General features: G+C 44.2%; 1 protein-coding gene across 1 annotated transcript; it reads right to left on the reverse strand.

Annotated features, from left to right (window-relative positions):
- Positions 1 to 233: 233 nt before the first annotated feature.
- LOC125481824 (vesicular glutamate transporter 2-like) lies at positions 234 to 12083 on the reverse strand (the record flags this gene model as incomplete). The annotated part of the gene is made up of 4 exons (XM_048593743.1): positions 234 to 366; positions 4955 to 5104; positions 8490 to 8632; positions 11997 to 12083. Coding segments are annotated over 4 exons (513 nt in total), but the record flags the coding sequence as incomplete, so codon positions are not given.
- Between the last annotated feature and the right edge of the window lie 523 nt (positions 12084 to 12606).

The following is a 12606-nucleotide window of genomic DNA, read 5'->3' on the forward strand; positions in this document are numbered from 1 at the left end:
CAGTCCATCTTAACCTGGAACAATGTCTTGCAGCCCGCATATTCCTCAGAAATCCTACTGAAGTACATGAATGTGATATCCTGTACTTCTTTTCTGATGGGGCCCAAGATTCTGTTCGTATTTTTTAAGCTGCTTTTACAAAGTCATCACTGAAAACATTCAACAAGATGCCTTTCTCCTGAGTGAAACAAAGCAGATAGCCCGAATATGCAAGGATTTTGTTAGTGCCTTACCTCCGCAGTTCATGATTTTTCGGACAGTTGTAGTGGAGAAAATATTTCTGCTCCTCAGGAAGTCGGCAATTTGTCCACCGATGGGGACAATGATGGTCATCACCATGTGTGGCACAGCCGACAGTGCGCCCACCTGCCGGGAAGAAAGTTAAACCCTGTACATTTATCGCTTTAATGAGATTCAATGGTATCAGAACCATTTGGATTTGCTAAGAGAGACTGCAACACTTACTCTCGTTAGGCACACTGTTTGGATGATGCTGTCACATCTAAAACCCATTGTCACAATTTTTAATTGTTTCTTTAATCATATATTTCCGGTTATGACCTGCCCCCAACCCTTCTCTGTTCAGGGCTCACTCACAAGTACAAAGAGAGTCTCTACACCCACCCTATTATTGAGTAGTATGGCACAGAAGGAGGCCACTTGGCCCATTGTACTATTTTTAAAAAATCAGTGTCCAACTCGTCCCTTTTTCCTGCTCCATCCCTTGTGAATCCCTCAAATCCTCTCCTCTTCTGGTATATCTCCAACCCACCATGTGAAAGTAAGTATTCAATCTGCTTCAATTGCTTTTCAAGTCCAGGTTGTAACAATTTAGTTCTGAAGAAGTGTCACATTGGACTGAAAATGTTGACTCTGTTTCTCTCTCTACAGATGTTACCAGACCTGATAAGTTTCACTAGCACTTTTTGTGGGTTTTTTTTGCCTTCTGCTTCTTCAATCAATTGTTCCAATGTTCACTCCCTCTGTCACTGAGCACAGTGGCAGCAGTGTGCACCATCTAGCAGACATACTGTACCCATACACTCACACCCCTTGGGAAGCACCTTTCAAACTCTCAATCTCTACCAGCTAGAACAAGGGCAGCAGATACATGGGAACACCACCGCATCCAAGTTCCCTTCCAAGTCACTCACCATCCTGACTTGGAAATATATCGCTGTTCCTTTGCAATCGCTGGATCAAAATCCTGGAATTCCCCCTCTATTGGCATTGTGGGTCACCCACAGCAGGTAGGCTGCAGTGGTTCAAGAAGGAGCTCAGCACTACCTTCTCAAGGGGCAACTAGGGACAGGGCTTTAAATGCTGGCCCAGTCAGCGACGCCCACATTCCATGATTGAATAAAAACAATTATATATCTGGCCTTTGATTCCTGACATTCCCATTCAAAACAGTTATTTATGTGATAAACATGAACCTATTAAATCTCCCCCATTGAAAACATAAAGCAGTTCCTGTTTCCTCTTAAAGAGCCCTAACCTGCAACTTGACATATAAATGTCAACAACCAGATGATACACTTCCCTTTTCCCATCTCTTGCTTTGTACCATCATCCATTTTATCATGTCGTTTCCTGCCTGGACACCCTTTGGCAGTTTCTTCCCCCCACCCCCCAACTCCGTTCCCGCCCCCTCCACTTACTCAGTGTACGTTCAAAACCTGTTGCATCCTTAACTTTCTCCAGTTGCAATGAAAAGTCTGTGAGCTGAACTCCCTGCTCCCATCTCCGTAGATGCTGCCTGGCCCACTGAACATTTCCACCATTTTCCGATTTTTCAGAGTGTTTCTGAAGGTATAACCCTTGCTTTACACTGTAAGCATTATGTCCTTCGATTGCTCATTAGTGCCAGGCATTTAACTGTTAAAATAGACCTTGAGGCAGGGTCTTTTTGTTTCTCAATAATTTTTAACTGTCTACAAATCATTTGCTAAGAAAATCCTTGCCAAGCCTTCATGTATTCCTTAGGCATTCTGATTAATTGTATTTCTACCAGACATTCTGTTACCCTGTCCTTGATAACATCAACTCTGTATTACCATCAGACAAGCACAAGGAATGCTCTAGTACTGGATAGTGTTTTCATGAAGTAGTTCACTTGGACCATTCTGCAGTCAGGTTTGAGATGCTTTCATTACTTATTTAAGTAAGGCGTTTGATAAGGCTCCCCATGGTAGACTCATGTAGAAAGTAAGGAGGCATGGGATAAGGGGAAATGTGGCAGATTGGGTTCAGGATCGGCTGACCCTTAGAAGACAAAGGGTGGTAGTGGACGGAAAATATTCAACATGGTGCTCAGTTACGAGTGGTGTACCACAAGGATCTGTTCTGGGTCCTCTTCTATTGGTGATTTTTGTAAATGATTTGGATGTAGGAGTGGAAGGGTGGATTAGCAAGTTCGCGGACGATACGAAGGTGGGTCACGTTGTGGACAGTGCGGAGGGCTGTTCTAGGTTACAAAGGGACATTGATAGAATGCAGAGCTGGGCTGAGAAGTGGCAGATGGAGTTTAAGCCTGAAAAGTGTGAGGTGATTCATTTTGGAAGGACAAATTTGAAAGCAGAATACAGGGTTAACGGAAAGATTCTTGGCAATGTGGAGGAGCAGAGGGATCTTGGGGTTCATGTTCACAGTTCCCTGAGAGCTACCACCCAGGTGGATAGAGTTGTTAAGAAGGCTTATGGTGTGTTAGCTTTCATTAATAGAGGGATTGAGTTCAAGAGCCGTGAAGTTATGCTCCAGCTATACAAAAGCCTGGTTCGGCCACATCTGGAGTATTGTGTCCAGTTCTGGTCGCCTCATTACAGGAAAGATATGGAAGCATTGGAAAAGGTGCAGAGGAGATTTACCAGGATGTTGCCTGGAATGGAGGGAAGATCTTATGAGGAAAGGTTGAGAGAGCTAGGGCTTTTCTCTTTAGAATGACGAAGGATGAGAGGTGACTTGATAGAGGTATACAAAATAATCAGAGGTATAGATAGAGTGGACAGCCAGAGACTTTTTCCAAGGGTGGAGGTAGCTATTACAAGGGAGCATAGTTTTAAAGTGAGTGGAGGTAGATGTAGGGGAGTCATCAGAGGTAGGTTCTTTACTCAAAGAGTGGTCGGGGCGTGGAATGCATTGCCGGAGAGGGTAGTGGACTCGGCCTCATTAGGGGCAATTAAGCGGCTATTACATAGGCATATGGATAATAGTATAAGGTAGGTGTGGAGGTTAGATAGACCTTAGGTTTAGGGTAAAAGTTCAGCACAACATCGTGGGCCGAAGGGCCTGTACTGTGCTGTACTGTTCTATGTTCTCTATGTTCTACTTACCTAGCCTGGCCAGAATACTCAGAGCTGATGCACTGTGCCTGAATTTTACCCCATTTCTCTTCTCAAAGCTGACCACTGCTCTCTCCTGAATGTATCATTATGGGCTCTCGCAGAGTACACCTTGCTCCATGAGCCACAGAATGGTCACAGAGCAGCAGGAGGCCATTCAGCCCATCGTGTCTGCACCAGGTCTCTGAAGGAGCAATTTACTATGTACCCTGTAACGCCACAGATGCTTCGTTTTCGGATAACGATCCAATTCCCTTATGAAGACCTCATTCAAATCTGCCTCAACCACTCTCTCAGACAACACATTCCAGGTCCAGGTGAAAATATTTCTCCTTACTTCCCCATTGCCTTTTTTGTGGACAGTTTCCTTTGATCTGCGCCCCTACCCTACACCTGGTCTGAATTTGTATGTTCCTCTGTGTGTTTGTAAAATCTCCTGAGTTTTGTACGTCCAGAGTCAGAAACATGAGGGTGGTGGGACACAGGGAGTGAGAGGACCCCCTCACACTGCCAAGAGCCTGCTCTGACCTCAACCAAACCCTGAGACAGTACAATGGGTCTTCTGGTCAGTTCCCATCACTGAGGGAGAGAGAAAGAGACAGAGAGAGACGGAGGGAGTGTCCGAGGAGATACCTTGTCATACTTACTTGAGTCTGACACCACAATACCTGAAGAGGACACAGAGTATTAGTGAGGATAGAGAAAAGAATGAATGAAAGAGACAGAGAGAAGGGGAGAGAGAGATGAAAGGAAAAAAAAAACAAAAAGCAAAGGAGAGAGACAAATAGAGAGGGAAAGGGAAGCGAGAGGGAAAGTCAGAGAGACAGGGAGTGCATTGCACGGTTGTAGAACGCTTTGGATTCATTTGTGGGATTTGGGCATCTCTGGCTGGGCCAGCATTTGTTGCCCGTCCCCAATCGCCCCTTGAGAAAGTGGTGGTGAGCTGCCCTCCTGCAGTCCACATGGCACCCACAGTTCTATTCTGGGTCAGTAGGACTGCGTATGCCATTGTTGTTTCCAGAGTCTTGGTCAATGATGATTTTGTCCATCTAGCTTCGTTCCATTTTGTGGCCGAGCTTAAGCGTTAACCAGTTTGCTACGGAATCACACGTAGGCCAGACCAGGTAAGGATGGCAGATTTCCTTCCCTAAAGGACATTAGTGAACCATTTGGGTTTTTGCAACCATCAATAATGGTCACCATTACACTGGGTTTTATCCCAGATTTATTACTTAAATTCAAAGAGACTAAAATCATGAAAGCTGATTGGGAACCATGGTTCTTTCTATTTATACCTTGGGATGTAGAATCCCTAACTAACCCTCCAAGCCCCTAATCGTGAACTATAAATCTTTCCCAATCTTGTTAGAACCTGGGCAGAGTCAGTTTACAGCCTATTTATTTCCCTGGAACTAAATGACATGTCAGATTGCAACACTTCAACAGTGTTCAGTATCGAGCATGGAGCTAGAGCTCTCTCTTGGGTACAAAACACACTTAATCCACCCAGTAATGTGAATCAGGCAACCCCTTGTTGGCAATACCAGCCTCTAGACTGAAGTGTAAGTGGAACAGGAGGTTTGAAATCTTTCTTCTAACTCTCTCTCACTTACCTTGCTGATCGGGAAACCAAAAACCTCTTCAAAGTAGGCAGGCTGGCTGATGAGCAGCAGGTAGAAGGTCCAGCTCCTGCAAAAATTGGCCACAATGATGGCGTAAACAGGCATGGAGGTGAAGAACTTTAACCAGGGAGTCCTGAATTTCTGGGAGAGAATCAGACAGAGGGTACAGTCAGTCTCCACACGTCTGTCAGCGCAACAAACCAACCTGAGTTCTCAGGCACCAAGGATTCAGGCTTAGAGGAGTAGTTTCCAGGTAGGGAAGGATTTAACTGAAGTAACACTGTGAAACAGAGAAAACTCATGTCTGTTCACTGAAAACACAATGCACTGACTTTACAAAGGAATTCTCCTGATGTGAGTTCCCAGCTGGAGTGTGGATCAAAGATTGAAGCACGAAGGTTAGTCGGATCCCAACATGAATTATTTTTCATGAATGGAGATACTTCCTATTCCCACCTGACTCCTCCTTAGATGAAACTTTGACAATCATTAATTTCTTTACAGTCATCTTCATCAGAGCTTAGATCTTTCCTTAATTTCTACAAATGTCCTCAAGTAGGCATGTGATTAGTTTGGTTCATTATACAAATGACTTTTCAAAGCAGCCCTCACGTCTCCAGTAGAGATAAGTCACCATGTAGAAGGATCTCAATCTGGATAGTGTTTGGTGGTGTAGGATATAAACATTGTAATGAACAATTGAGGCATTCTCAGAAGAAAGCTTTTTGCATTTATATAGTGCTTCTCACAACCTCAGGACATCCCAAAGTGCTTTACAGTAATATAGTGCAGCCGCTGTTGTAATGCAGAGCATTTGGCAGCTAATTAATGTACAGCAAACTCCCACGGACCACATTATGGTATTGCTGAAGAGATAAATGTTGACCAGATCATTTCTCTAATTAATAACTCAAATCTTGCTGAAAGGAGAGACATGTTGCTGAAGGTTTTCGCCTCTCATTCATTAGGATAAGTGCAAGAATGCCAAATTTCAAATATTCACACCAATTTTTACTGCAGGAGCAAAGAATGCTGATCAGTTGGCAAGTTGGCTCTGATTGGCTGAGGCATTGCCATTGAGAAAGCAATAGGTTCTCCAAGGTCCCAAGTAATTCAAAAAAGGCTGAAGGCTTCAACATATTCTTTTATTTCCAGAGAATAGGACCCTGTGTTTGGACGCATGTCACTTCCAGCAAGTGTATATGAACAATGTTATGAGCTTGACTGTTAAATTGGTTATTAGCAAAGCTATTAGCACACTCAGGCTTATTCAGTAATTTTTGGAGGGTAACACCAGCTACAAAAGATGCATGTGTGAAGGTGTTAGCATTATTCACAGGGCACAAAGCGCCATACATAACAGTGTTCAGGGCACAGTGGGAGAGGTCGTACAGCTCAGTTGGTAGCAGCCCTGCCTCTGAAAACTAAATGCTTTGGGTTCAAACTCTCCAGCTGGTAGCATCCATTGGGAATTCCAATTGTTCCCAACTCAAGTTGTTAATGGCCTCTACAGTTCTGTTCAATGAATGTGCAGAAGCAGGCCATTCAGCCCAACTATTCTATGCTAGTATTCATGCTCAACAAAATCTTCCTCCCAAATTACTAGCATACCATTCCATTCTTTTCTTCCTCACTGGCTACCCAGTTCTCTCTTAAAAGTATCCTCTCCTGCCTCAACCACTCCCTGTGTTCACAAATTCCACATTGTAACCATCCTCTGCATGAGCTTCTTCTGCATTTCTTACTGGAATTATTGATGACCAAGTTATTTCCATGAGACCCAATGTGGGACCAATGTTAGCCATTTTGTATAGTATAGTTCCGTAATATAACTTGACCGAAATTCCCAGGGGGGTCCATCATCCTTTGCTCCTGAATAACAAGAATACCAAAGCTACTACATTGAAAATCTTGTGGAATTAATTTTAATTTACTTCATTGCTTAAACATGCAAGGGTCCCAATGATATAGTCTCTAACACTCAACATTGAGTTCAATAACTCAGAACATGTGGGGAAGACAATGGCCTTGTGGTATTATTGCTGGACTATTAATCTAGAGACCCAGGTAATGTCCCGGGGACTTGAGTTCTAATCCTACTGTGGTAGAATTTGAATTCAATAAATATTTTGAATTAAGAATCTAATGATGACCATGAATTCATTATTGATTTTTGCTAAAAACCCATCTGGTTCACTAATGCCCTTTAGGGAAGGAAACTGCCATCTTTACCTGGTCTGGCCTACATGTGACTCCAGTCCCACAGCAAAGTGGTTGGCTCTTAACTGCCCTCTGGGCAATTAGGAATGGGCAATAAATGTAGCCTGGCCAGAGACACCTTCAGCCTGTGAATGAATTTTAAAAAAGCCTGAATCCTCTCCTCCATTTTGATTACATCCCTTCCCCCATTTCACCCCTATATCCTGTTTGCATGGGTTTGCTCCCACCAAAGTCAACTATTTTTGATTATTCTCATCGACCATTAACACCTATTTTGCATCTGTATCTTTCCTCCACTACCATTCACACTCCCTTTGTCTTTTGCTCTGGGTACCTTCAGCATTTATTACGCTTGCTTCACCTCCCTCTACTTTGCCACAATTTACAGCCCCTTTCATTCCTGAAGAGGAGTCACGTTATCAAAATCTTAATTTGGTTTCTCTCTCCAAAGATGCTACCAGACCTGTTGAGTCTCTCCAGCACTTTCAGTCTTCATTACAAAGGTAGATATTGAATTGGCCGCCCAATTTCCCCTTGCATTTGACGCCATTGTCCAACGTTAAAATCATCATCACGACCTCCGGGTGCAGAGGTCAGTGTGTAAGGACTGAGCAAAGCTGTCATTTGGGGCTAAATAAAGGGTTTTAATTTCCTCCTGGCTGCAACACTGTAAAGGTTCAGCACTCCTCCAGTTCTGGCCCCTTATGTATGTCTGATCTCCACTGCTCCACCACTGGCTCCTGTCCCCTCAGGGGAGATGGTGGCTTATTTGGAATATCATTGGACTAATAATTAAGAGGTCAAAAGTCATGGGTTCAAATCCCATCACTGCACTTTAGTGAAATTTGAATTTAGATCATAAATCTGGAATGTAATGATGACCATAAACTAAAATTAATCATTTTTTAAAAAACCCATTGGGTTCTCTAATCTTCCTTTAAGGAAGGAAATCTGCCATCCATACCTGATATGCCCCAAGAATGACTAAAGACCCACAGCAATGTGGTTAACTTTTAACCTCTCTTTGAAAGGGTTGAGTAAGCCACTCGGTTCAAGGGAAAATAGGAATGGTCGATAAATGCCAGCTATGCCCATACCTCAGGAAAGAATAATGAAAAACATCTCGCTGTCTCTCCTCGACCAATAATTTGGTCAGATATTCTGATAACGCAAGGTGTCGTTCTGTGAAACTCTTTCAGATTTATACTCCTTTACAATTTATAATGTTATAGGTGTTATATAAATGAAAGATGTTGTGCATCCCAGAACTGTCATGACTGACTCAGTGTCAGGTGTATCAACTCACCTGTGTGGCATTGATTAGACTGGACCTTTCCCCAATACTGGTCTCGATGTATGTTCTCTCCAGCCTTGTTATTGTCGGGTGCTTTGCAGGGCTCTCATAGGCAAACAGCAGCCAGAATATGTACCATATCATTCCAAACATTCCTGCAACATTACAAACACAATGTTACTGTATCAGTTAGCAGGGGGAATGGGCCAGTAATCCATAGGCCAGGCCCAATACTCTGAGGGCATGGGTTCATGTCACACCACAGCAGCTAAGACATTTAAATTCAGCTCAGCAGGTTCTGGCAGCATCTGTGAAGAAAAGTCAGAATTAATGTTTCGGGTCCGCTGACCCTTCCTCAGAACTGATGGTAGCTGGGAAAATGTTTCAGAGATAGTATGAACTGCAGATGCTGGAGAATCTGAGATAACAAGGTGTAGAGCTGGATGAACACAGCAGGCCGGGCAGCATCAGAGGAGCAGGAAGGCTGACATTTCGGGCCTAGACCCTTCTTCTGAAGGTGGGGTAGAGCCCAAAGAGAGAGTAGAACTGTTGCACAGATAAAGGAGTTGATAATGATCTGGCTCGGAGGGTGAATAGCTGTTGATGGACACTGTTAGTGACTAATAGTAGGTAGTGTGTAATGTTAGACTATGTGATAACAAGGCCTGGTGTGTGGGGTAGGGGGCTGGGACATGGGAGAGTTTAGGCCCAAAAATTATTGAACCCGATATTGAGTCCAAAGGACTGCAGGGTCCCCAAGTGGAAAATGAGGTGTTGTTCTTCCAGCTTTCCATGTCCTAGCCCCCTACACCACACACCAGGCCTTGTTGTCATATAGCCTGCCATTACACATTACCTATTGTTAGTCACTAACAGTCTCCATTATCAACTATTCATCCTCCCAATCAAATCGTTATTATCTCCTTTGTCTATCCAACTGTCTTCTCTCTCTTTGAGCTGTATCCCTCCCTATCATTTACTCCTTATCCCTTCCCTCCTCCCTATTTTCTGCATATAAACCAACGTTTTCCCAGCTACCATCAGTTCTGAGGAAATTTCACCGGACCCAAAATATTAACTCTGATTTTTTCCTTCACAGATGTTGCCAGACCTGCTGAGCTTTTCCAGCAACTTCTGGTTTTGTTCCTGATTTACAGCAACTGCAGTTCTTTCGGTTTTTATTTAAAGTTGACTAATTAGATCTGGAGTTGTAAAGTCAGTCTCAATAATGGTGGCTATGAAACGTTGTAAAACTCCATCTGGTTCACTAGTGTTCTCTAGGGAAGGAAAGACCAAAAGACATATGAGCAGAAGTAGGCCATTCAGCCCATCAAGTCTGCTCTGCTATCCAGTAAGATCTTGGTTGATAGTCTTCAACACCACTTTCCTGCATTCTCCCTATAACCCTTGATTTCCCTTACTGATTAAAACCTATCTTAGCCTTGAATATAATTAATGGCCCATCCTCTACAGCCCTCTGCTGTAAAGAATTCTACAGATTCACTGCACTCTGAGAGAAGAAATTCCTCCTCCTCTCTGTTTGAAATGGGCGACCCCTTATTCGGAGATGGTGCCCTCAGGTCCTAGACTCTCTCACAAGGAGAAACAACCTTTCCACATCTACCCTGTGAAGTCCCTTAAGGATATTACATGCTACTATAAGATCGCCTCTCATTCTTCTAAACTCCAATGAGTACAGACCCAAGCTACTCAATGTCTCCTCATAAAGACAGTCCCTGCTTACCTGGGGTCAGCCTGGTGAACCTTCTCAGGACAGTTTCCATGCCAGTCTAACTTTCCTTAGATAGGGATCCAAAACTATTCATAGTATTACAGCTGGGGTCTGACTAGTGCCTTGTATAGTTTTAGCAAAACTTCCCTACTTTTATACTCCATTCCCTTTGAAATAAAGGCCAATGGGGTTGAGGAACTTATCAGCCATGATTGAATGGGGGAACAAATTCGATGGGCCGAATGGCCTAAGTTCTGCTCCTATGTCTTATGGTCTTATTCCATTTACCTTCTGTAGTTCTCACTTAACTGGGATATTTGCTTTTTGTGATAGATGGATGAGGCCTCCCAAATGCTTTTGTGCTTTGTAGCTTTCAGCGTTTTTTTTTCTCCATTTAGATCATATTCAGCCCCCCTATTTCCTCTTGTTGTTTCTACCCTACACGTGACTTCAGACCCATAGCAATACCACCCTCTTAAATTGCCATGTAAGCCACGCAGTTCAAGGGCAGTTCAGGATGGGCAGTAAATCTCTTCACCCCGCACCCCCCCTCAATTTACCCTGCCTCCTGAGGCCAGTTCGAACTGGTCACAGATGCTCATGAGTCCACGCACTAACAGTGGATCTGAGCAGAAAACAGCAACGCCATCCATGTACAGGGAGGCTTTGACCTGCAGGTCTCCGCTGCCTGGAATAGTCACACCCCCTCTCAGGCTCACACCCTTCCTGATGGAGCAAATACTGGCCCAGCCAGCATCACCCACATCCCACGAAAGGATAAAGAAATAAAAACGGCCCTTAAGGAATATATAACTGTTGCACAAAGGTTCACTACTCTCTGAGAGAAGGTAGTGTGCCCAAAATCCAAACCATCTTTGCTCATACACAATTTGAAAGCCTGAGCCCAGATTGGTCCTAACTTGCTCCACCAAAGTAACTGATCCATTCAGATACAATCTAGTTCATCTTCTTACTGATTCAATGGTCAATTATTTATCTTTAAGTCTGCATGCCTTTGAAGTTTGTGACCCAATCTGTGGAGCCTCTTAGGGTGTCTACGGTGTTTTAAACTGGGAAATAGCCCAGTGTCTCTCTCTTCTGCACCTTTTCCAAAGCCTCAGTGTCCCGCATCATGTGAGGGCACCCATCCGGTGTGCTTTTTAAATTGGGACTTCATCAAGATATTGTACAATTGTGGAGGTCATGGACCATTAGCGCAGAGGCTGTGTGATGAATCGTAATGAAGGACTCAGACTGTATCAGTTCACCTGGCCTGTTTTTATCAGACTGGACCTTTCCCGAGCATTCGCCTGGCTATATATCTAATGTACAGGAGGATTCAAATTCACCTCTGAGTTACTGCATGGTGACAGACTGTCGTAGAATTTCAACAATCCCACAAATACCCTTCTGACGAGGAAACCTGCCACTCCTACCCTATCTGAACTTAGGTTACTCCAGGACCATGTTCGGACTGGACAGTGGGGCCTTCAGTTTTGGGAGATGTCGTTAGAGGAGCTTTGCTAAGCTGCTGCAGTGGATTATTTCTCCAATCTCAGCACGGATCACAGAATGGGTCTTGCTGCTTTATCACCAAATTATCACACCACCTCTATTGTGGTGAAGCCAGTGCCAAAGTGCAAGGCTTATTCAAGTACCCCTCTGAAACCTGGGATAGGTTCTTTGCTGCCCATTTATACCCCACCTCACTGCCCACTGAGGGCAACCCCCCTCAACAGCTGGCACCTTGAATAAAATGGTAACATTTTGGTTTGGCTGAAGCTTACCATAGACGTAGAAGATTGAAGACCAGCCTTTGTACTGGACCAACAATCCTGCCAGTGGCATTGCTACAACAGCCCCCGCGTAGGAACCTGAGGAGAACAGATAGAGTCAGTAACACACAACCAGGAGAGACCAGTTCTTAAACAATGCGGCTGATGACCAGATGAGAACCCACTTCCACAGAAGGAAAGATCAGGAAACCATAAGAGGAACAAAAGCAGAAGTTGCTGGAAAAGCTGAGCTGATCTGGCAGCATCTGTGAAGAAAAAATCAGAGTTAACGTTTTGGGACCGGTGACCCCGGTTCCGAGGAAGGGTCACCAGACCCAAAACATTAACTCCACACTCCACATCAAACAGATGTTCACCTGCACATCTGCTAATGTGGTATACTGCATCCGCTGTTCCCGTTGTGGCCTCCTCTACATTGGGGAAACCAAGCGGAGGCTTGGAGACCGCTTTGTGCAACACCTACGCTCGGTTCGCACTAAACAACTGCACCTCCCAGTCGCGAACCATTTCAACTCCCCCTCCCACTCCTTGGACGACATGTCCATCCTGGGCCTCCTGCAGTGCCACAACGATGCCACCCGAAGGTTGCAGGAACAGCATC

The sequence above is a fragment of the Rhincodon typus genome, unplaced genomic scaffold (genome assembly GCF_021869965.1).
Source record: "Rhincodon typus isolate 14 unplaced genomic scaffold, sRhiTyp1.1 hic_rhity00003711, whole genome shotgun sequence".
NCBI classification, from domain to species: Eukaryota; Metazoa; Chordata; class Chondrichthyes; order Orectolobiformes; family Rhincodontidae; genus Rhincodon; species Rhincodon typus.